Consider the following 25867-nt stretch of genomic DNA (forward strand, 5'->3'; position numbering starts at 1 on the left):
TGGAAGGACTTCCTGCATCGTTTTATAATGGAGAAAAGGTGCTCACTGCATGAAACCTGTACAGCTGTGCTGGAATTCAGGACAGAATTGGGAACATCTTTGCAGGAAAAAAAGTTTTCTGTAGAAGCATAAACAGCTGCCTTGAAAACTGCTTCCCATAGGAAACTAGGATTTTTGTATTATTAAAAGTCCTGATGATTTTGTTGCTAACTTAGAGAAAATATTAGGCAGCTGAAGGAATTGACGACTTGTTTATATGGCACTGTTTAAACTAACTTACTGCCTTGCTTGTGGTGCTTGATGAATTAAGAAGTGAGTTTTGTTTTAAGTTTCAAATTTCAGGTTCACAGCCAGCTTTGGCAGGACTTCCCTTGGGTGAGTGACTCCAGTGGGTGCACTGGGATATCTGATGATGCGTCCTCAAAAATTGGTATTGGCATATAGGAATATAATACTGTGCTGTATGTTAAGTTTGTAGAGCTGATACAAAACCTGTCAGTTTATACTATGTGTAGTAGAGAACTACGAGTGATGCTGTTTCCATTGTGCGCTTGCTTCCCTTCTTCCCAACAAATGCCAAAGGAATTGAGTTGAGAAAGCTGGAGGGTTGCATTGTGTTGTGTTTTTGTTTGCTGGTGCTGATGTGTGTCCTACACAGAGCTGGGCAGGGGATGTTGCAGGATGCAGCATGCTGCTATGCTCCTGGTGTGCCCCCCTGGTCCTCCAACAGCTGCAACGGCTTGGCTGGAGAGAACCAGCCTTTGGAATTGATGGCCAAGGAGGTGCTAGGTAAGTCCAGTTGGGGAATGAGCTCATTTGGTAAGGCACTTGGATTTCCTCAATGATTGCATCTTGTTTGTCTTTGTGTTGAACCGCAGCAGGCAACAAATAGAAGCAAAACGATTTAGAGGAAACTCTTCCAGAGACCTCACGGTGAATTGGGTGCTTGACTAATGCAGGGAGATGTGGGCTCGGGGCTAAGAGCACAGGAAATGATATTGACAGTGTTTTCAGAACACAGAGCTTTTCATTTTGCACTGGGCCCTGCCTTCGTAAACATGTTTGTACACCCCATGTACACACATTGTTCACAGAGGAGTGTCTGTAACGCAGGAAGCAACAACATTATGGCATGTAGGTGGCTTATTTTAATGCCTGTGATTTCAGGACAGTGTCATTATTTACCTGACCCAGCTGTGTGTAATTGTACTTACAGCACTAGTGACATGTATGGATCTGTGCAGAGACCACATGTAGTGTAATGGAGACCTGCAGCTGGGCAGAAAGCAGTCTTGTATGGGAAAACATCTACCAGAGGCTCATTGCTTGGAATGGCCATAAGTTAAGAAACCTGATGTTCCGTGCTGATGCTGCACAAATGTGGGAAAACAAGCTGCCACCCTAGTGATAGTATAAGGGGGAACAATTTTAAACTGAAAGAGTAGAGATTTAGATTAGATGTTAAGGGGAAGTTTTTCACTTAGGACGATGAGGTCTGCCTGGAGAGGCTGGGGATGCCCCATCCCTGGAGGTGCCCGAGGCCATGGATGGGACCTGGGCAGCCTGAGCTGGGGGAGCAACTAGTCCATGGCAGGGTTAGGTCTGGGTGGGCTTTATGTTCCCTTCCGACTTAAGCCACTCTATGATTCTGTGATTGAGCTGTGCTGCTGGGAGTCTGCTGCAGTTCTCAGCCATTTTGTGGTCTGACTATGATCCAAGTGGGTGAGGTGTGAAGAGGATTTGCCCTAGGAGAGCACGTTATCAGTATCCTATAGCAGTGCAGAAGGATGAGCTGTGATGGAGCAGTGAAGGTGAGATATTCCTGAAAGATATTGAGGGACACAAATTTAAGCTGAATTATTAGGTTCTGGCTTTTGATAGATGGAATTGGAGTATATACATAAAAAGCTTTGAAAAATCATACTTTTTATAATGCTAATTAGGACTGACAGAATAATGATGGCAAGTAGGCAGTGCTGTTGTAGGAGCAGGCATTGCATGTTTGCAGATATTGGCAGTTTCTTTTGAAGGATGTGCTGATAGGTGTGAATTCTACAACAGAGCTTAAGCTAGAAACTGAAATCAGGTTCAGCAATATGGAAATTGTTTTACAAGTACTTTTGTCATATGGCTCTAAATTGCATTGGACTGTAGATCATGTCTGAGTGGGTCCTGGTGTATGTAGTGACTGGAGTGGAAATTGTGTTGTGAGTTTGTTGTGTAATGGCAGCACTTAAAAGCTGCCATAGTGTGTTTTTACACCTCAGTTCTGAGAAGTGAGCAAGCTATCTTAGTCCCCTGTAGGATGCAAGTAGGGAACACTGCTCTTGGCTGCTTCTGGGTCCCACAACTCTCATCTCAGTCTGGAGCTGGGCTTGGGAAGGCTTTGCCAATGTGTATTTGCCTTCCTTCTGTTTGTTAGAGATACCAGCTTATCTGCAGGTATGTGGAAGGAGCAGAAGTGAGACACACTATAGTGTAATTGTCTTGAAAATCCATTTTAGAAACCGAAGAGAATATGTTGTTCTAACATGATCAACTTGTATTCTTGCTAGTATTTCATAAGTGGAAAGCTTACCTCTCAGTGATACCCGTATTCTTTTTGGGTGAGGGTAGTACAGCAGTAGCAACTGGCAGATCAGAGCACTGCATTTCATAGAGAGAGCTGAATTGAAATGTCTGTGACTGCACAAACCAGAAATCTGCCAGTTAGATCTAATGTATATTTTTAATTAGGAAATTTTTCCTATGGCTTTGTGCTAGAATTCTTTCTCAAACCCTGGAAGCAGGCCCTCCTGTCTGTTAGAGCTGCAAACATCCAGTTGAAAGTATGGAAGTGATCTGAAGCTAAGCAGCATTTAGCAGGCATTACACAGTGACCAATTTATGTATATTTAGACCTAGAAGAATATATTACATTTGAGACAAAACACAACTTTCTTCTTTTGCAGAGCTCCGCTGCACCCCGGGGCAGTTTGCGTGTCGGAGTGGTACCATCCAGTGCATCCCTTCCAACTGGCAGTGCGATGGATGGCCCACCTGCGAGGACGAGAGCGATGAAGTTGACTGTCCAGGTAAGGCTGCTCAACCCAACACCACCTTATCTTTTTGTGTGGCTTACTCTACAAACATTTTTTCAGTTGACTGCATCATACTTTGGTGCTGACAGTCTGTAGATGTGCTGGCAGCGAGGAAGGTTTCAAGTCTGAAAAAGAGACTTTCTTCGCGGAGAAAAATCATGTTGCAATTAAACTGAGATGACACGTAAGCCTGAGGTTAAGTTCTGAATTACAGTTTGGGTTGCGTGAGTGCATCGCTCAGGCTGTACTTAGTGACATTGCTGGACTAGGTAAAGAGCTTCTTTTATTGCTACCTGTTCCGATTACAATTCGTGCGCTTAAGTGGAGAACTTTGTTCTGCCAAACAAACTGTGGTATTTACTCTTTATGAGCTAATGCATGTTCTCGGGGGCCTACTGCCAGCAACAGTTCTCTGCTGAAGCTGAGAATCTGAAAGCATAGCTTAGAATTTAACTGTGGCACAATTCAAAACTCTTACCTCTACAGCATGGCTAAGCTGTGTTCAAAAACTGTTTTACGAAGCTCTTTGCCTTTGAGGTACTTAATTTGCTTGTAGAGAATCACGTTGATATCACAGCATTCGGTCTGTCTGTCATCATTCTGAGTTTTAAGCTATTTTAGTTGCAGAGGTGCTACCAAATAGTAACATTGGTATTTTGCAGGAACAAGCTGTTCTAAATAGTTATGTTTTTTTTTAAGTGGAAATAGTAAAGTAAATGTAACACTCAATGTTTGAAGCTGCACACTCGTTAGCCTTCTCCCCACTGTGTGCTGCACACAGATAATGAAAAGAATGTGTTCAGTGCCTTTTTTTTAAATTATTTTTTGGAAGGCTTTTGGCTGGTTTCTGTGAGTGGGTATGTTTGCAGGGAGTGGGGAGAGGAACTTCCTAGTTTCTGAAAATTAAGCCATGCCATTAATGCAGCTTCTGTTTGAGGTTGTTATTCAGGATGTGGATGTCCTTAAAGACAGATGCTTTTATAGTTGTGCTGTTATTCTTCCTCCTTCTTAGCTATTTTTGACCAAATATGAAGAGCTACAAGTTCTGGAGGTCAATGAAAGTCAATAGTTGGGTAAAAAGTCACATTAATGTTTGGATTTACTCAAAAAGCACTGATACTGAAATATTCCATTAGTCCAGAATGATGGTTTGCCTACTGTATCAGTCAGCAATCTTAAGCTGTTGCACGACGTTTGCAATGGGAGGATGAGGACTCATTGACGGATCTTTGAAGAGCGTTTTGGTGTAAGGCTAGGGTAAGGATTTGATAGAAGTGCAATTTCTCAGAGGATGGACTCAGCCTTTGGTTTGGGTGTAGGTCTCGTTGAACTGTCTGGCCTGACATGGTGGGAAGGCCTTCAAGGAGTGTCAGCGAATTTGTGGGAGACTTGATTCATCTCTATGTTCGTATGCAGGAAGAGGAGAGTAACTGGCATAGAGAGTATGAGGGGGGAAAATGATGAAAAGCATAGAGAAGGAAAGTGCTCCACTTGATGAAAAAGTTAATTGGTAAGTAATTGGTGGAAAAGGCTGTATGAAGTTAAAGGAGCCAGCAAGCTGGGTGCGGCGAGAGCTGAGATATTTGCACAGTAACGCAAGGAGGCAGCCAGCAAACCAGAGGAACAGGAACTACTGGTGTAGGTCATAAAACTCTATTATACCTGTGACAGAAATTCAGTGGGGCACCATTGTGAGCTGAAATGGGTGTTGAAGGGCACATGCTGTGTGAACTGCAGAGAGCAGGGACGAGTTTGTGTGCTGCTGTGCATGTGAATGGTGTGTTGGAGTATGAAGAAGGACAGACAAAATTATTCAAGTAATGCTGCTGAGGCCAAGTTAGGCTTGGAAGAGCATGTATTTCTCAGGCTGGGGAAACTAAGCAGTCATGGGACAGACCGACTGCTGAGACATTGATTGGGAAACTAAAGCAACTAATAATAGTAGCACAAAGTCATACTCAGGAGTGATAACTTTCTTCTTTGGCCACTGAATTAACAAGAGATGATGCAGCTTTAAATTTAGAAAATACCTTTGGATTCAAATGAGTAATTGTGAGATGATTCAGCTAAATTTAAATCCTTAGTAATTAAGGTTCTTAATTTCAATAAAGGCAGACCAAACACTAAAAGAACAAGTTAGTGAAGCCACTTGGGCTTGTGAAACTTGGAGAATTAAAACGTCTTCAAATTAAAAGGGATGAAATCTCTCTGAAGCATTAAGAGAAAGCTTGCAAGAAAGGGCTCTGAGTCTGATTGCAGAGCTTTTCACTTTTCAACCTTTGAGCTGCTAATGGCACCCTTCAACATGAGCAACTCGGAAAACATCAGTGGTGGTGAGTTAGGTTTGTGTGATTCTGATGAGGGTGTGTTTCAATGACTGCTTTGTCATTTTGCCATTTGCAGTGATTTAATATAAGGCCATTGAAAGTTATTTGGCACCATTCACGTTTTTTCAGCCTGATGTCTTTCATGTTAGTAATGAATCTCCTCCTGAGTTAAGAGAATGATCCAGTAATAAAACTGTTTGGTGATTGTGTGGTGTCTTAAGTACAGGGAACATCCCAAACCCTAATACTTCTTTGTTAGGATCACTTCTTTTAACATCTTCTCCAGAACATGAAGAGGTAAGACGTTCATTCATAGACAGTCTGAATAAGTATATTTAATGACTTTTTTTGTCAGACCACATGTATACAAAATACACAGCCAAAAGTTTTACGGGAAGGAAGGTGTTTCCAGCTGAGGTGGCTCATACAGTGTATTCTTCTTCCACAAATTATCACCTGACTTTCAGTTTGCCTCATGGCCAGGAAGCTTCAACACTCCTTCCAAAAGTGTTCCAACCCTATGCTTCTTTGCTTAATGATATATTGGGAAAAGCATTTCCGTTGGTTAGTCTTTCATTTCCTTCCTTAATTGGAGTGTTTGTTCACATATTATGAACTACTCCATACTGAGATCTTTAAATTGTTAGCATTTATGTACTTCTTAGTACATCTCCTTTCCCCCCCTACCTTTTTAAAAAGCTAAACAATGACAAATAGCCCCTGATCTATTGCACGCCTTTTCTGAAGCCATGCTGATGCTTCATTTTTCCTTTCCCTGTGGTGTTTGAGCTCCTTACTGTCAGGGCACTCCATGGATTTGACTGGTACACAGTACAGCTGGATGCTGGGTTGTTTCGTCTATTTCCCAGCCTGGTACAAGTGATAAAGCAAAGAGTGGAGCTGGCAGACCTGAGAGGAATCACCCCTCTCTGTGGACATTTGAAGTACATTTCCAAATCTTTAGGTGTGAAATTGGATTTAATCCTGAAGCTCTCTCACCCCTTGAATTACCAGATTGAATTAAAAGCTTTCTAAAGGTTCGGTAGGTAATATACTGGAGAGAAAGTTTGAGGCCTAGGGAACAAGGTAGCTTTCGTACTTCATTTTGACATACAGTGAATGGAGAGATGTGCTGGAATTCCCTGTTTGTGATGGAAATGCAAAGATTCCAGGTCTAGTGTTTTGAGTGTCCAAAAGAAAGTGTCAGAAGCCTGTCTTCCCAAGTGCTCAGTGCTAGGCAGCATGCCCTTTGCTTCAAGTATAGTTCCTGTTGCTTTTAATTGCAGCTGCAGAACAGACCTGTCTTAATGGTACATCCATCCTCATGAAGTGCTTGGCTGGAGTGACTTGTTTGCTGTGGCACAGGAACTCTGGGAAACAGTGCAGCTTCCCAGATCCCAGAAATCGCCCCTGCATGAGTCCTGACCCTACACATACTTCTTTTAATACTTCAGGCTCCTGACAGTCAGTCTCTTGTCCGCCCTTTTTTCCTACAAAGGAGACTTGGGTCTGTATGGTAGCTTGCAGCTTCCAGCTCCCCTGAGCGATGTTTGCCATTGAGCTGAGCGCTGTGTTTGCTCCCCCCTGCAGCGCTGCCTGGCGTGCCTCTGTTCCAGCCTGGTCCTGGCTCAGCTTCTGCCAGCTCACTTTTGTGTGTTCTCAGCACACGTTCCTTCTGCACTGCTTGGCTTTTTGCATCTTTTCACATGGTTTGAAGGATAGAGACACTGAGAGGTGCAGAAGAGGAGCATTCCCTGCTGCTGGAGGGCACGTCTAAGGAAGCTCTTGTGGGTAAATGCTGTGGGTATATGTGGAAAAATGGACAGCTTAACTCAGAATAGTGGACAAGCCCTTGTTTGTTAACCTGATGGCATTTGTCCCCTCTGTGAACCCCTGCTCCCAAGAGGAATAACAAAACTTGTGTGCGTGAGATAGAGCTTTCTCTGTGAGTTTTCAGGGCTGCATTTTGCAGTCAGAAGTGCCAAGTCTTGTTCAGCTAAAAGGTAGAGTATAAGCAAAATACTTCCCTCTTCTAAATTCTCCACTTTTGTTCTGAAAAACTGCGAGTGGTATTGATTCACATCTGAAACAGTTTACTGCCATTAAATGTGGTAGGAGCCATCCAGCATGGCAAGCTTTCCTTCTAAATAGGTAGCTTCAAGTTTGAAACAGCTGAAAACAGTCATGTAATCAGACACGTTGGGCAACTTTCCTGATGGTATATTACTCAGCCCATAAACATGCTAGAGTGAATTAGCGACTGTTTGTAAATTGGAAGGAGCTGCGTGAATGCTAATCATGGCCTGATCCACCTGGAAGCACTCTGGAGGATGTTCCTGGCCTGTATGCAGTGCTTTGCAAAGGGAAAAGAGAAGCTGTGTCTCACGGGTCTTCCCCTAAACCCATTTTTGCCCTTCCCTCTAACTACCATGCAAATCCCTTTTCTTGAATAGTCAGAACATAAAGCTGTTGTCTTGGCTGGGGAAAATACTGCCGTTGCTGCTATCCCTTGTGTGTTTAGTATTGAGAAAAGGAAGGATTTGGGAAGAAGCTCATCTTCCCTAAATTAATAACTTTCAGAATATTAACTGTGCACGTAAGCACTAAAAATGCATGTTTTCCTTTTTCAAACACTGATGAAACATAGGCTGTGGCCTTCTGGCTTAGGCTGTTATCTGAAAGCTTAGCTCATGGCACTATTCCTTCTAAAGATATAAATATTTTTAATAAAGGAAACAGGAACAGCAAAGCACACAGAAAATGATTCTGTTGCATATTACAACAGCACAATAGCAAACCAGCCCAATTACACCTTTGCCATCTGAATCTGCAACTGCTTTTCAAGACAGCTGAGTAATTTGCAGGCTTGTTAGCGTGGTCTTTCTTTATTGCCCTGGAAAAAATTGTCATCTTGCTTTTCTCAGAGACAGGAAATTCAGGTCAAATCTGAACAATTTTGTATTTGAAGAGCTCCAAATTATTAAGCAGCTGACAGCGCTGGGCATGAAGGAGGACTTGTGGTGCTGCGTGCCTCCAGAGCTCTGCCTTGTTTCAATAGCAGGGCTGCCAGCATGGGCGCTGGGGAAGGAGCCATGGTCTCCTTCTTGGCTTGTGTTTGATTGGGCTCACTTTGTGTGAGCTGTGGATTTTTCAAGGCGTCTGCCATAAATTGTGTCAGTTTAAGATGTTAACCCAAGTAACCCTTTCTTAATCTTGCATATTAAAACCTATGAACTCCTTTTATTCCTGGCGGAGTTAAATTGTTAAGTACTTGTGGGCGTTCTGTTTAGCTGTGGAGGGTCAGCCATATGGTGTTGCATCTGCTTGCACTTCAGAAAGGGGACTAATGCTTCTTGTTTGGTTCTTTTGCTTTACATCTTACCATTTAATGCCTTGGGAAAATTGGGCTTCCCATGCTGAGTTTGGTTCATCTTCGATACAGCAAACTACGTTAATTATGTAAAGACTTTAAAAATAATGTGAATTAAAGATTTGCTTTTTTAATGTCTTAGTATCACTTTGAAGATCATAATGTTTCAGCAGCAGTATTTACACTGGGATTAACAACAGTCCAATCCTAAAACTAAAAATAGATTGGCCTTCAATAAAAATAATCAGCAGTCCACATTGTTGAATTGCTTCTCCATTTTGTGCCCTTTGAAGTGTACACTAACTGAATTTCTTGGCACTAACTCCTTTCCTGTGATAAATAGTACGTCCTAATATTGAATATTGGGATTGCAACTTTATTCCTGTAAGGCCACGTGAGTTCATTACACACAGCCATTTCTTAACGGGTGATCTCCATGGACATGTAATTCCTTGGGTAACGTGATAATCAAATATCCCTTGCTTATCCCATTAACGTGGGGAAAACTCAGTGTGCTGGTGCCAGATGATTGCAAAGCTACTCTGCTCTTCCTAGGCTCTCATCAGCACTTTGTCCCAAGGAGTACATTGTCTGATGGTTGATCTTCTCGAGGTCCGTCCCCTGGGTAACACAACAAGCAGCCTCCAACTGTGTTTAAATTATCAGCAATTTGCTGTGGATCTCTTGCTATTTAAAGTTTGAAAGGAGAAAGTTTGATTAGTGTAGTTTTTCATATATTTCAAACAGATAAGCCTGTTAAAGAAGCCTATGTTGCTGCTTTTTATTTGGGACCATAGCTGGGTACATAGAGCTAATCAGCTTTAAAAGGAAGTAAGCTAATTCTTTTTATAAGAAATTTGTCTGCACGGCTCTTTGTGCTGTTCTATTAGCTACTAGTGTGAGGTGACATACAAGTAGCTATTTCAATGCCTACGTTCTCAGATTCTTCATTTTTCTGCTTTTAGGTTAATTTCTTATTTCCACATTAAACTTAGTGTTCATCTCAGTCTTTCTCAAAGGCTTCTCCCCACCCTTCCAGCTGTACTACCTATGGACTTGCTAGTTGTGCTGGCTGAGGCAGTGACAGCACCTGACCCACGTGCTGCATTTGATCCTGGAATGCCCCGGTCCCCTTGCTGGAATTACAGCTTGCACTGTGTTTTGCTGAGCTCTTGAGTCCACTTGTCTCATGCACACATTCACTATCCCTGACAGCCAGGTTAGGGCCTATGCACTTTTTGTTTCAGAAATAATGAGCAAACATTTGATTTAGAAGCTTGAGAAGGAATAAAACACCTTGTTCTTCTGGCTGAGGTGAATCCTTTCCTGATTTTAGTTTTGTCTTAGATCTCAGAGAGTGTGTTGGAAAATACACTGAGAAAGCTGTCCGTGTCTTTGAGTGCACAGCTGGAGAGAGGGGAGCTCTGCAAACGAGAGCAGACAAACTGCACTGGGGATGGTGCATTTGCTGCAGCAACCAAAAGGACGAGTGTGAAGATCTGTGCAAAACTGCAGTTGTTGAAAATCTGCCAAAATGTTTATATTTGCAGGACTCGTGTAATGTAACTTTGGTTCTTTTCAACTGTAAGTATTTCAGTTATGTCCCTTGTGAAATGGCCAGGCTGGTACTACAGAGATCTATCATCTTTGCTTACCTACCTATTATTTATCATATGTTTGTCTTGAATTAAAACCCACAGAAAGCTTAGTAAAATCAGCTCTGCTTTGTGTTCCATCTTTCCCTGACTGTTCCTTCTTGTCCTTAGGATTGACAGGGGACCAGCGCACTTACCATGGGAAGGAGAATGTGGACTCCAGGCATAATCGAGGGAGAGGAGGAGAGACGACCCGCTTTCACACCGTCAATGTGGCACAGCCTGTCCGATTTAGCAGTAAGTTGCAGCCTGGGAAATCTGGCCCATCTTTCTGCTAATTAGTTTAACAACTCCGACTAATTTGTCTTAAAAGAAAATTAATAGGTTTTCTCTTAAATAGATTTTTGGCCAATTTTAGTTCATGTTCAGTACTTTTGAAGGGTTTTGTACATTTCGTTTATATGTGTGCTGTTATAATGCATGGTTTATAAAGCAGACTGATAGATGCAGAGTACTCAGCTTCCTCTGCAGTCTTGTTTTTGTGCAACAATCAATTAGTTTTGAAGTCATTTTGACAGTATTTTTAAATAAACTAAGTGCATCTCAGATATGAGTTTCATAGCTTTTTAAAGAGGAATAGTATTCTTGGGGAAGAGAGGAACTTGAGGAAATTCTTCACTTGCATCTCTGAAGAGAAAGTCTGTCGAGGAAGAGTGTGGTGCCTGAATAGGTTTCTCCATCTAACTTCCATATATCAGTTGGGAATCTTCCAAAATACCACTCCAGTAACATCCTGCCCTCTTTCCTGCATCACTGCTAGTGCTGCTGTCTGCATCTTGGTACCAGCCTTATCTAAATACTTAGAAATATTCTGCAGCTGTTCTCCTCACAAATGATGGCTCATAGTAACTGATGTCTCTGAATCTCTTCAGGCTCCAAACATCTTAAGTCTCTCTTGCTTCTTTCTCTTTGTGCTCCGTGGATCATCCAGTGATTTGGGAGTGAGATGGCATTGATTTGCTTTGGAGGAATGGATGGGGCAGGCTAGGAAGGGAACGTGCAGAGAAGAAGGCATGGAGGGATTCTGGAGAAGTCAAGTGATTAACAGAAGTAAAATCTCATCTCTTTGATTTTTTTTTTTTTAATTTTTTAGGATGGGGGAAGGAGAGGAGAAGCTTATTAAAATAGGTCTTTTGATCTGTTGTGGATCCCAGTAGCTAACTTGTTAGCCACATTTGTGGAGAACAATAAAACAGTTTAGAAACTGATACAGCAATATCTAAAATGTTCTGCAGTTTGATTAATATTGCATTCAGTTCCATCCTGGTGGCATGACCAGCAGATCTTAAACAATCCCATTGCTTCTTAAATAGAAATGGTGACTGAGGAAGGATGCTTAAAGGGATTCAAATCTAAATGTGTGTCATTATTTGATGATAAACATCACCGTTTCTGAGGGGAGTCCTTCAGCTTGCGATAAATGTGAAACAGTTTGTGAATTTAAAGTACCTTAATTAGGTGTCATGCAATATTGATACTGCAAATGCAAGTGCTAATATTGTATTTCATGTCTATTTTAAATTTCATCAGCTTGCCTCTGTGACTTTATTAGTTAACCATCACCTTCAAGAATGCCAGCCATCAAAAGCCCATGGGTCTGTCTCATCCACAAATGCCTTAAGGCTTTTGTTGCATATTCCCTTCTGAGAGAATTGAGAGAAAGCAGAGACAACGGTTCATACCTTTATCTTCTTGATCCCTAAAGATTCACTTTGCAGTGCTGGTTTTCCAAGGCAAACAATCATTGCCCCAGAACCCCCATCATCATCATCAGTGGTAGACTGAGCTGGAGTGGGTGAATTCCACTGAGGTTGTTCCTTAAAAGAAGGCTGAAAACTTCAAAGCAAGCTGGGCTTGTTTTTAAACCACCTAATAGAAAGATGCAGTCATTAAGTTAGCTACCTCTGGTTTATGCTTCCTGCTTCTTGCTGCTTGTTTTGATTTGGATTGATCAAACTGATTGGATTTTTAAAGCTGTTCAGGGAAAAGCTTCCTTAGTAGATCATCAGTCTTAATTAAAGAATTTAAAGGCTGTGGCAGTGCAGTGAAACATCACTGGGAGTTTTTTAGTCCATTTAAGAGAAATCCCTATGTGAAAAGTATTAGTTAAGGAAGTCCCCCATGACCTGTACTGCTTGCATCTCCTACTGGGGAGGTAAAGTATGGACACAGTGTGTTGGGTATACAAATGCGAGTGATTACACATTGTATTGTCATAAACTGATTAGGATGTATTACTTTGAAGATCCTAATTTGGGGGGAATGCTTTCCCTTCTATTCTTCATGTTTCCTAGGAAAGTGCCCAACAGGGTGGCATCACTACGAGGGCACAGCCAGCTGTTACAGAGTCTATTTAAATGGGGAGAACTACTGGGACGCCGTGCAGACATGTCAGCGGGTGAACGGATCCCTTGCCACCTTCACTGCAGACCAGGAGCTGAGGTTTATCCTGGCACAGGAGTGGGACTTGGAGGAGAAGACATTTGTCAGGAAGGACCAACGTAGGTGAGTGTGAAGGAAGGAGCAGAGATCTCACGTGAGAACAGTTTCTGTGGGGTATATTTGCTGATAGTTAGGTTTGTCTGGCAAATATAATGGTAGCATTGATTTCAGGCTAACAACCCTTCAAGAGCATGCTGAGAGATGGCAGTGGCCATCTCTGAGTTTTGTATTTTAAATAACATTAGTAGATTAACAGGCTACAACTCATCACACTCTTTTTTTTCAGACTGTCTCAGCACCATATTAGTGATCTTGAACTACCACAGGGAAGATGAATTTTGCAGTGATTTACTGTGCACTGCATCATCCAGGAATAACATTTCTTTAAAATTTTCGACACAATTTTTGTTTCAGCAGTATTTCTGACAAAGAATACAGATTTGAAATGAGAATGACATAAAATGCCATCATGAGTTGTAGGGACTGCACTTTGGTGACTTGGGATATTTCATTCTGTTATTTCACAGCAAACCATTTATTTATATATTTTTTGCCTGTGAGTGTTTTTGCGTTCAAAATACTGCAGTCATAACAATAATGTGTTGCATATGCATGGAAATTGAAGGCATCATGAGCTATTTGAGAACATGAAAAACTGTCAAGTGCCTTTATTCAGTGTTCTCTCTTTACTTTGCAAACTTACAGGCTGAAATTTTAAGGAAAAGGTCATCAGAATGTTTTCAAAGTTAATTTTTAATTATGAAGGTATCATCGGGTTCCGTGTAGTGTTTCTGAATTTCTCAGTATGTTTTCTGGCTTGTATCTTTAGAATAGAATTTAATTTTTTTGTAGGTTCTGGGTCGGATATCAGTATGTAATCACCAACCGAAATCACTCTCTAGAAGGTCACTGGGAAGTAGCTTACAAAGGTAGGCCTCTACAATTATTACTGAGCTGAATGGTTCATGGAAGCTATCTCAAAGCATGGATATTTTCTGCAGGAATGACATCATCTTTTACTGATGGTGTTGAAATGCTGTAGGGGAACTGCTTTGCTTTACAGTATCAAAACGGAAATGTTTAATACTGGCTGCCCTTATTCAGTTGCAAAAGAAGCAGTCCCCTCTGCTGCAGATGCAAATATATGTTTTTATACCTTTTATTTTTAATTAATTCAGTTAAGTGATTGGTTTATCTCAAAGTCGCTATATCAACTCTTGTGTGCAGAATTGAATGCCCAACTGCTGTGCTGATACAGGTCAAGGAAAATGGAAAATGAAAAAGCAGTATTTGAAGCATCATTACTGTGAACTCCAGTATAGCATTTGAAGGCTGATCAGAGTAGTTTCCTTCTCGTACACGAGTTCCACTAATGGAAAATCTGCAAGAATAACTTTCCATTATGTACAGATACATAAGTATGAGCAGAATTCTGGAGAACAGTTAGATGTTGAAAAATACTACTTTTGATGCATGAGGAGTAGTTAAACCCTGCATAGCTTTCCAGTGATGATGCTGTTTGACTGTGCTGCCGTACACAAAAGTATTGATTTCTCTTGTCATTTACCTAAAAGGATTTGATTGAATATTCAGAGGAAACTGCTCCTTCTTGTGCAGGCAGGAACATTTTTGTTAGTTCCTCCGAGTAAAGCACATAAAGGTGCCTCTCAACATCAGAGAGATGACGAGGGGAGGTTCCAACTTCTTCTCTAAAGGGTTAGTAATTCCTAGTCTGGACAAAACTGCTTATACAGGTAGGCTTTGCCTATGAACTCCTAGAAAAAAACTGATTCTCCTTAAAAGGACCTTCCTTTACTCTTAGAACGTTGACTGCACTGCCATCTGCTGACCAAATGTTTATGACCAAGGAGACACAAATTATAGAAAATCATGATACTTGTTTGTATTATAAGTTGTATTTAACATGATGCATGATATAAATTTAAATCCTCTCAGTGCCATTTAGTCTTTTGCTTGCCAGTCATTTATTTACTAAAATAATACATGTATGAAATAAAGCATGTAGTAGTGTTCAGTAGCTTCTGAAAGGTTTTACTTAAGTTCCCTTGATTTGGACTTGTTGTAAGGCAGTGAATTCCTAGTATCTGTTTCAAAAGTGATTTAGGGTTCTGTAGCTTGATAATTTTTATCCACTCTTGGGAAATATGGAACTTAAACCCTCAAAAAATGAGGGGGGACCTAATTACATTAAAAGCCATCTGACTAAATATTGAAAAAGACCATCACATGACTTGACTGCCTAACTGAGCAACTGCACGAGCTGAAGTCAATGTTTAAGCACACAGATTTGGAAAGGAGGCTTCTGAAGACCTATCACATAGACTAATTTTCATAGTTGTCACTTGGTCTGACATGAATCTCCACAGCTCTGAGTACCAGTTGGTTTAGCAGTAAGTAACTAGTTAACCTAACAGTAAGAAGGTCAGAAGCCAAATTTTTAAAGTTGTACAGTGCCCTTATATCATTTCTCACATCCTGGCGTGGGAGAAATAACTTGATGCTAAGTCCCCACTCTTTTGAACTCATCTCAGCGCAGTCTTTTAACAGTTGCATGGGTTGGAAGCACCTGACAGCACATATCTCTATGCAGTAGCAGCAGCATCACAGCTGTGTTCTTTGTTTAGCTCTGTTCAGTACTGCACTCTGAATGAGCAGCATGGGGTATGTGTTCAGGGTTGGTGTGGGTTCTTGCTCCATGAGCATTTGTGCAGACCTGAAGGTGTTCTGGTCCCTGCTCAGTTCCTCTTAGAAGATCCAAACTGGCAGGCAAACCCCATGGGACTCTGGAGAGAAGCATTTGTAGAGATAACAGAACGTCACTGCAGAATGGCAAAATTGCATGGCTCCTTGAAAACTGCAGCCTCTTCTGTGTGAGTCACCCCTTCCCTCCCCGCTCTTTGCCTTCCCCCGGAGGAGTGCTGCTAATGGAAGCTAAAGCTGAGGACAGTAGCCCTGTAGAGCGTTGGTGTGCATGAAAGGAGTGACATTACAGAGCCTTTTGAAGCTTTGCTTACCCCCAGGCTGCTTATACCAATGCATCTTGTTCTAGGCTCTTCGGAAGTATTTTTACCCCCTGACCCTATCTTTGGTACGGCTATGTCTGAAAATGAAAACGTTCTTTGTGCCCAGCTTCAGTGTTTCCATTTTCCTACCCTTCGGCACCATGGTTTACACAGCTGGTATGCTGAAAACTGCTATGAGAAATCATCATTCCTCTGCAAAAGAAGTAAGTTGGTTTTAGTTTAGTGTTAACTGTCTTGTGTCCTTAAATATGCATATAACAAATATGGAGAAATCTCTTAGCTATCTTTTCTGCCTTTTGCCCAGTATATTAAAATGGAGGAAAAAAAAAAGAAGATTTTATTTGAGATAGGGGCATCATAATGGGTGGTTGTCAGCCAGGGTATGGTTTTTTGTTAAAAAGTTACTGTTAAGCAGCTAGGATATGCTTTTTTTAATTAGTAATATCACTCTTAAATTATCAGCATCACCTAAAAATGAATTAATACATATTTATGGTTTATTTTTGAATATAGCAACTTCCAGTTGCTTCACGCTATAGGATCCCAGAGCAGTCTGTGTTGCTTCTCTCTGGCTTTGGTACCTCCCTTTTAAGTCTGTGGAGGAATGGACAGTGGGCTAAAGCCATCTGAACTTCCTCGCTGTGCGGGGATGAAGATGCAGGCAAGGGATTTAATTTTGCCTGGCTTCCTTTTTAGACCTGCAGATTTGGTCCAGAGAAGATTCAGCTGTTTTAGGTAGCAGAAGGCTGGGAGGGAGTTGCAGGAGATGTGACATTGAAGCTTGTCCTTCTCAGACTGCTTGCTTTTCTCTGTGTCCTGAAGAGGACACCTGAAGGCATGTCAATTCCATTAAATACTTAACATTCACTTTGTCAATTTTGAGCAGTAAATCATCCCCGCACATCTTCAGACAATCCATTTATCTTCCCCACTCTTTTAAAAGTTGTTTTAACGCCAAAGTTTGGCTTTTAACTGATGATCTGCTTATGCTTACGAGTCATGTTTTGTAATAGATCAAACTGGACCTCTGGCAGGCTCACAGACACTTGGCTATTGATGTGCATTTCTTTTCTAGGCCAGACACGTGTTGTTGTGGGTATTGATGTGCATTTCTGTTCTAGGCCAGACGTGTGTTGATATCAAGGACAACATTGTTGACGAAGGCTACTATTTTACTCCAAAAGGGGATGATCCCTGCTTGAGCTGCACATGTCATAATGGTGAACCAGAAATGTGTGTGGCTGCTTTGTGTGAGCGGCCGCAGGGATGTCAGCAGTATCGCAAAGATCCTAAAGAGTGCTGCAAATTTACATGTTTAGACCCAGGTAAGGCTTTGCTGTGGTTTTATCAAGTGAAATTCCTGCTCATCTTGGTTGCCTTTGGGTATAGCTTTGAAATTATACATCCTCCCAATGCCTCCACACTGCTGAGTTCCATCCCCATCTGTGGAAAAATCCCTAATCATAGGATACAAAAAACTTCACTCTCTTGCTAGAAAATAATTAGTCATCTTAGATGCTACTTCAGGAAGAGCTTGTCTTCTCTATGGAGGTTGACAGTAGTGTGGATTTCTAGTGAAGCTTCTTGGTTGTTCATGATATTTAGCTGTCATGAAAGGAAAAGACTTGTCTCTTGGGCACTAATTAAGTGTCTTTTTCCAGAAACGAGCATTTGTATGTGTGGAAGTTTGAATGCAGGATTCACATAAGCAGCACAATTTATAAATTACATTAATCATCAGACATGCAACCTTACTTACTGGATTTGACATCTCACTGTAGCTTCTCGTTCTGGAACAGTAAAGTCTTAGGAATACTGCTTTGTCAGTTGCTCTTTGGGGGAGTAGGTTTTGGGGCGTTATTTTTGTGAAAAGAAACTCGCAGAAAGGAATTTATCTTATTTAGCACTTACTGTGAAAGTAGCCAAACCCTGGCACAGATTGGCTGTGAAGTCGGCATGTGTGGGAGGTTATTCAAAGCCCTGATGGACACAGTCCTGAGCAGCCTGCTCCAACTCAGGCTGCTTGAGCAGGGACTTGGGCCCTTCCAACCTCAGCCACTATCATTTCCTGGTATTCTAAAAGAACCTTTTTATCTGAGTCCTTTAAGAAACTATTGTTCAGATCCTTCCATCATCAGAACCACGGGTCAAGTCTTTCCATCACTAGCTGCTGTTTCAGTCATTACAAAAAGGGATGCTTATTGGCATCCAAATTTACATTTGTTCTTTTCTGTGTCTAATCTGCACAAGTTGATGATTAAAGGCCACTGGCCCCTCCTTGCTGTCATTTACATCCCTTCTGAAGGCTGAGTTTAACAGATGTTCCTAACTAGTGTTGCATGCTGGTTGAGGAAAGAGTGGGGAAAAAGCAGAAGTCTTCCTCCCACTCTTATCAGCAGAATTAAGATTGCCTTCACTTTTTTTTCCCTGTCTTCAGGATCAGTGTCAGCAAAGCATCACCCAGCAGACAGGATAAGATGACCTGGGATAACCCAGTGCCGTGTTCTTTAATCCCTGCTTGTGCAGTGGGTCTTAATTATTTCATGAATACTGATTGGAAGAGTGTATTTTGCCACATCCTTTCTGATCCTTAAGCTCTCCTTCCTATGCTGATGCTAAATAAGACTTTCATTATGCTCTGAAGTGTTGGGTTTTTTTGTTGGTTTATTTTTTTTAGTAACTCAGTTTTTGAGTGAAGGATCATCAAGCAGTTGTCTAACTTCCTTCGTAATAAATTTCCTTCAACTGATGATAAAGACTGAAATTTTGAAATGAAGCATTTCAGTTTTCTTTCTGGATGTTTATAAATGACTATTCCAGCTGACAGAAATTAATGAATTACTTTCTTTAGTCAGCATGTATTTGTCTTTGTCCAGTTCTTATATATATCTTCTCTAAGCTTTGTTACAGAGGAAAGAAAGCTGTTTTACTAATCAACAGTGAGTGAATTAATCACCCAAGGAGAGACTGGGGGGAAATAAATCTTGCTGTTGAGTTGGCAGGTAATCAGCTCTTGTTGTGTGAGTGGGTGAGCGACGATTACAAGTGGATAAAGAATGTTACTCAAGTACTTGGTAGTAGGGGAATATTTCAGTGGTAGGAGTAAGCTGAGTAATCCCAGCTGTACTATCTTGAAAGATGCTTCTCATTTAGTTGGAGATAAATAGCATGGGAAAACCTTTTGTGTGCTAATGCTGAAATTGAAGTCCATTGCCTCTTCTTGGATGTGAGGCTCTTGTTTGTACAAACCTGGAACTTTCACTTGTGAAATAGTATTAAAAGAAGCAAAGTATTTGCAGGAGCTGCTGGTGCAGAAGCTTCTCTAGGACTAAACTGGTACGGTTACTGGATGCTGCTACCGTCCTGAGTGTGAGGCAGCCTTCATGGAATAATCCATTTCTGCGTATGTAGGTTGAAAATCTCAGTGATGACTTGTCTTGTTCTGTGCAAACTGGGTCTTGTCTTTTTTTTTTAGTTTTAATCTAGGACTTCATTTGACAATAGCTTATCCAGCCAAACAGGTTGAGGGGTGGGAGCTGTCAGAGGCTGTGAGCAGTGTGGAAGAGGCCCGGGCTCCCCAGAAGGTGCAGGATTTGCAGTCTCAGCTGGCCTGAAGAGGCAATGCCAGGCTTTGTAGCCAAAAAATTGCATCACGCTTCACTGCATGTATGTTTTACCAAGGTGAATTTATGTAAGGCAGCTGTTGGAACTAACTTACGGTGGTCACAAAGTCAACATTGCCATATAATGAGTGAGAAACAACCTCAGGTCTGTGCTGTTTGGGGTGGTGTGTTGATTGGTTGCTGCTGGTGTGGGATGGCATCATCTGAAGCCATGACAGTGGGAGCTGCTAAAAAATCCAACTGTGTAGAGGTTTCTGTGTGGCACAGCCAGGTTTGAGAGAGTGTTGTGTTGGTGTTTCATGTGTAGTGTGCTATTAAGTGAGATGCCAGGGGCCAAGAATATGATAAATACTAACATATTAAGCCTTGTACTTCTAAAAGTGTGTGAATATGGTGGATTTTTCTTTTGCCAGCATTTGTAGCAAATCAGTAGTTACAGGTTTTGTGAGGGTTTTAGTGCTCTTTTGTAAACAATCTTTGAAAGAGCTTTGGTGCTGGCAGTAGAAAGAGAAGTGCTGTAGAGAGAGCTCCTGCAGCTGTGCTGGATGCAGGAAAGGAGGGGGACTGGGACCTGGCCCTGCAGTGGCTGGGGACAGAGCTCATCCCTGCTGCAGGTCGTGTTTCTGTATAATCCCAATGGCTGGGGTGTGCAGCTGCTGAGCCACATCCAGCCTTGTGTGCTTCTCATCCTGAGCTCTTAAACAGGAAACTGTGCCAAGAGCTCAGTGCAGTCATTTTTGTTTATTGTCATTGTGCAGAGTGCTTGTGCACTGGAGGGCTACTTAAGTGTGATTAGTTGAATTGTGAAATCTCTCCCATGCCTGGCAGTGACAGATCAGTGATAATTTGCTACCAGTAGCTTTCCCAGTGTGGAACTGTTTAGCTAGGGTATAAGCTCTGTTTCGTGTCCTGTCACTTGTTTTCTGTGATTTTAGGAAAGTATCTAATTCCTGTTCATCTTAGTCTCTTGAGTTTTTGAAAGATTGCTATTGTGTTGATTCATCTTCTGAAGGTATTTTTAATTCCTATCATTTAATTTTGATAAGCATGCTACCTACGACACGTGCAATTTGAATGACTACATCTTGGTGATAACGAAAATGTTTAGAGATCTTGTTTTATGAAAGACAGAAGTTGAAGTGCTCTGAAGTTATGTAGAAATGCAGTGTAGATGTGCCAGTTCTCAGGCCTTTCCCCTAACTTCCAGGGCTGCTGTTTTCTTTAGTACATCAGCCACACCAGGGAGACAAGCTGATGCACAAAGCACTGTTGACCTCTTGGTTTTCCCTTTTTCGGATACTTGAAGCTTTCAGCATTTTGTTGAGTATTTAGATGTCCTTGCAGTAAGTAGATAAATCACCTAATGATTCATCTTTTTTTTTCCATTTTTGAAACGTGGAGAGGTGTTAAATCAGGCAAATGAATCTCTACTCTGCATTGCTCTTCATTACTGACAAAAGAACATCAAGAAAAATGAGTCCTGAATATAAGTAACAGGCTTCTTTTTTATATTTGATGTAACAGATGGGAACAGTCTGTTTGACTCGATGGCTGGTGGAATGCGCCTGATAGTCAGCTGCATCTCATCCTTCCTCATCCTCTCTCTGTTGCTCTTCATGGTCCACCGCTTGCGTCAGAGGCGGAGAGAGCGCATAGAGTCTTTGATTGGAGCAAACTGTGAGTACCCTGTGTTGGGAATGGGCCTCGGTCTGTACCTGTGCATAGTGTAAAGCTGCTTCAGGATGAAAAGAGAAGAGGAGATAGAAATCAGCGTGGAGAAAATCAGTAGAAGTCTGGTTATAAGTACTGGTCAACACTTTACCCAGGTGAATGGAGCTGTGTGACTCACTGGCTGCCTGAGTGGGTCATAGTTTGTACAGTTTTTTACCACTCCTGATTTAAAGAAAAAGCAGTTCTTTACTTGCACCTGGTGATTATTATTAAGTCGATACATGAAAATGGGAAATGTCATGGTCTTGCTTGTCTTTGCCTGTGTGTGTGTGGTTTATTCAAACCTGCAGGTTTCTCACATTGGAGTAACTTTTAAGCCAATAATGGAAGATTACTATTCAGTTTATATGCGGTCCAGATCTGAAGGATCTTCTGTATATGAATGATCTCTTTAATTGGAAGAGTTTAGATTCAGGTGTACCTGTGGTGCAGGACAAACAGGCTGGGAGCAGGTGGCCTTGGGCCTTATTGTGTAACTGTGATGAGCTGACCCACGTGGGTTATTTAGGCTTTGTAGGTCTTCAGGAGACGTGTGTTTCTTGGCTGTGAAAAGTGGCAAAAGGTGTTTATATGTCTTAACCTGAAAAAGAGAACACGGTTATCAACTCATGTCTTTCTTTTTTTTTTCTCTTGAAATAGTGCACCACTTCAACTTGGGCCGCAGAATGCCTGGTTTTGATTATGGTCCGGATGGTTTTGGAACTGGCCTTACTCCACTACATCTTTCAGATGATGGGGAAGGTGGGGCATTTCACTTCCATGATCCGCCACCACCCTATAGTGCTTACAAGTATCCAGACATTCAACATCCAGATGACCCACCTCCTCCGTATGAGGCTTCTGTCAATCCAGACAGCATCCTTTGTTCCACTCCAGGTATGTGGGCAGTAACTTTTCTTTTATTATTAATTTTTGGTTAGAGGGTAGGTGATTTTTTATTTTTTTTTCTTCCCAATCTGTAATAATATATTTTAGTGATGGTGGTGGGAAAGTATCTTACAATACTATCTCCTGTTTCCATGACAGAAGAGGTAGGAGTTAAAAGTATCATTTGGTTTGTTTGTTTCTTTTCCCTGGGAAACATGGTTCATCTAAGTTAAAAGTGGAACCCATGCTTCAAGCAGCATAGCTCTTAGACCTTACCAGTTTTAAATTCTTAACTTGATGGCTGATGTCGTTTCCATCATGCTGATACCTATTCTGGTCTTTTGGAGATAGGTCTGTACAGATGGGTATAAAGAACAGAACAAATGCCATGTACAGGAAATTTTGAACAAAATACATCCAGCCTCTTCCCTACTCCCCACTCCCCCCACCCACAGCCAAAAAAAAAAGACCAAAAATACCACTTTTTAATGATTCACCCGCTGCTTTTCAGTTTTGCAGCTGCGATATTAGCATACTGTAGTCATTCCACTTTGGGATTTTATAGCAGCATATCTCAGAAGATCAGTAAGATACTCGCACTAATCAGTCTTATTTATATATCACTGCTTTATTTTTACTACACGATTCTGCTCCTTTGCAGTGTCGTATCTGTTAATACAGACCTGGCATTTTAATCTGGCGTTAATACAAAACCAGGAAAAACTCAGAGCTTCCAGAAATACAGAGAGTGAATTTATTTGGTGATGTGGAACGATACACTTCACCTTCTGATTCTACTTTTCTTCTTCCTTTCCAGATGGAGTTCTTTCTCAGACTGTACAAAGCGGTCCTCCATCACTAGGAAACTGTGATGTATCCCCACAGCTTACAGAGGGGTCCCTTCCTCCCTCAGTTGGTCCTTCTCCAGTGGAGCTGGAAGACTCTGCTGACAGCAGCACCTTTCTTGTCCCTCCAGACACACCGCTAAATGAAAACACCCCGGCAGAAACTCTTACAGGCAGCCGGCACAGCCACTGTTCTCTCAATACCATTGTATAAAGGAGTCAGCTGACTGCCGGTCAGAAATAGTTTTAGCAACTGTTTGCACAGACAAACACTAATCCGTGGTTGGAACTTCAGAAGGAATCTCCACTTTGTTTTTGAACACTGCTTTTATGTTCTAGGTTAGGATTGTGCCTCTCGTTTTTGGCTGTTGTTATTTGTTCACTAATTGGTTTGTCCTGTAAATATGGATTGTATAACTACTTTTTGTTTTTCCATTGGCTGTGGAAAAAAATGCAGAGAATTCCTTTGACTTCTAAGGAGAGGAAAAGTATGGGTAGGGTTTTTTTTTGTTTTGTTTTATTTCTTAAACTGAGAGGAAATGAAATCTACATCAGAAAAAGCTGCTTGGATTTGGCTGGATACCACTGGACCCAGGAAACAGACCATGGAAGAGGAGGGTGGGAGCTGTCATTGCTCAGTCAGTTGCTTTCTCTCTTGCTTCAGTGCTACATTCAGAAAAGACAGAGAAAGCTGAACTGCAGAGGAAGGGACTAGGTTTCTGTTTTACAGAGCAGGAACATGGAGGAACTAAAACTCATGCCACCGAGTGAGAGTTGCAGACGTTTCTGTGTTCTGATCAGCCTTGCTGTTCTGGAGGATAAATGATCTATGCCATACGTGACTTCATCTTTTTATGGAAGAGTACTAAGAAAACCAGGATTTGCAATGACAATTATATGTTGTTGTTAGCTGCAAAATCTCATGTTGTCTGGTAAATTTCTGTCCCATAAAGGAAATTTGGTCTGTATAATGCTGGCTTCCCTTTGGCAGAATCCTTGTGTGTATCAGGTGATACTTAGGGGAGAGACAGGGAGCAGGTAACTTTGATTGAAGTGCTCTACCTTCACTGTGTGAATCCCCTGTTCATTATAGTCCCATAAACTACAAAGAAAAACACTTAAATCTTTAACTCCTTGAGAGTGAACAGTGGCATGAGACTGGCCTGGATAAAAGACCATTGTTCTTGCTTTTCTTATTGCATGCTATCATTAGCATGTAAGTGTGTTCCATCCCTTCCATTTCGTTTCTTTACAGATGCTACAAATACCATTTAAAAACACTGATTGACATGCAATCCAGATAATGTTTAATTCTAATTGGACACTTGTTTCTTATCCTAATCCTATAAATGCCAACCTTACTCTTGTCTTTCTTCCCTCCCACACCCCAAACCATTTATCCAGGTCCCACAAGGGGTTATGATGTGGTTAATGTATTGAAATTGATAAAGCAGTTTGCCTCACTCTGATATCTGATCTTCAATTTTCCCCTCAGGTTAACTCTTTCAGCTAATTTATACATTGTAAAACAAGATTAATTCACTCCCTCACTAAACCTGTAGTTGAGGACTGTCGGTTTTGACAGTGAGTGCAAAATCATCTTGACAGGTGATTTTAAATTGAAGTAGGATATTAGTGTACAAATAATTTACCCCTCCCATCCATTCTCCTCTTGCCTCTGCCTCTCCTCAACTTGCTGTAGCAGTCAGCAGATGAGATAAACTGTAAGGAATTTGTAAAGAATGCCCCTTGTGAGTGTTCTCCTATTACCTTATGAAGGGTACAAGCCTAGAGGGACAGGAAGTAAACACTGCACGGGGGTGTATATGTGAATTATTTTTCTAGTAATGATGAGAAATCGTACTTGTATGACAAATCCTAACCCACTGTTGTGGTTTCCCATTGCAGCTGACTTTTTCCCTATTGAATATGCTGCTACTTTCTATTCTCTGTCTTGCCTATAGGCTTATACTGTACTTGAGGATTGGTCTTGACAATTCAACTCCTTTTGCACAGAAAACTGTGAGTTTCACGATTGAGATCCTGTCTGGTGTCTCAACATTCGGACACTTGCAACCCTGAGTCCATGGGAGAGCGAATCACAGTTGCAGAGGATGCATGGCAGGAAGCCTTCCTCCTGCTCTGTGCCCGTTCCCTGGGCTGCTGGCATGGAATGGGAGGAGTGCTGCAGCCCGTGGGACCTGTAACCATCTCCTCTGAGTTCCAGTCCTGGTCTGATGAAGCGGATGGATAGCAGTAGTGAGAACCATGCGTGCAAACGATCGAGCATTTCTGAAGTATGAAAATAAAGCGGGTTTTGTGCGTTTTTGAGCACATTCATACGTTTTATACATTGTATGTACTGATTTTTCTTTAGTTTTATAGGTATGAGTGTGTGTGTGTGTGTGTGTGTGTGTGTGTGTGTGTGTTTCTGGATGGCTGTATCTCTGTATATATACACCCTGTAGTCGGTATGCTCGGTGCTGTGCTCAGCAGGGCACTGGGCACAAACTGCTCCTGGGGCGATGCTTCTCTCCAGCTGGCTGCACTCTGTAGGGCAGGGTGCAAAGTCTGTGCTACTGCAATCTGTTCCTGAAAACACTTTGTTAGCAATGCAAACTGGAAAGTTTCTAATTCCTTTTGAAGCCGGATGGGGCGTTCATCCTCCGTAGTATCCTAGCGCAATAACAGAGGACCTTTGGGCTTGGTTTAGGCTCTGAAGCTGTGTTTTGTGGTGGAGGTGAAGAGATACCTTACCTCACACATCTCATAACACTGCGGGAATCTGTTCTGTGTTTTTTGTTGTTTTTTTTTTGTTTAATTTTACTTTTTATTCTGTGGTGAATTTATTTGAAATAAACTCTGGTACAATCTGTGATGTCA

At 41.6% G+C, this 25867-nt stretch overlaps 1 protein-coding gene across 1 annotated transcript; it reads left to right on the forward strand.

Annotated features, from left to right (window-relative positions):
• The first annotated feature begins 671 nt into the window (after positions 1-671).
• Positions 672-25867, forward strand: DGCR2 (DiGeorge syndrome critical region gene 2). Its single transcript, XM_010720383.2, has 10 exons — positions 672-789; positions 2925-3074; positions 10544-10669; positions 12727-12937; positions 13727-13803; positions 15945-16121; positions 17040-17243; positions 21066-21218; positions 21912-22148; positions 22957-25867. The coding sequence occupies exons 1-10, from the start codon at positions 672-674 to the stop codon at positions 23196-23198; spliced, it is 1695 nt and encodes a 564-aa protein (XP_010718685.1). The 3' UTR covers positions 23199-25867.

This window comes from Meleagris gallopavo, chromosome 17, assembly GCF_000146605.3.
Source record: "Meleagris gallopavo isolate NT-WF06-2002-E0010 breed Aviagen turkey brand Nicholas breeding stock chromosome 17, Turkey_5.1, whole genome shotgun sequence".
Taxonomy (NCBI): Eukaryota; Metazoa; Chordata; class Aves; order Galliformes; family Phasianidae; genus Meleagris; species Meleagris gallopavo.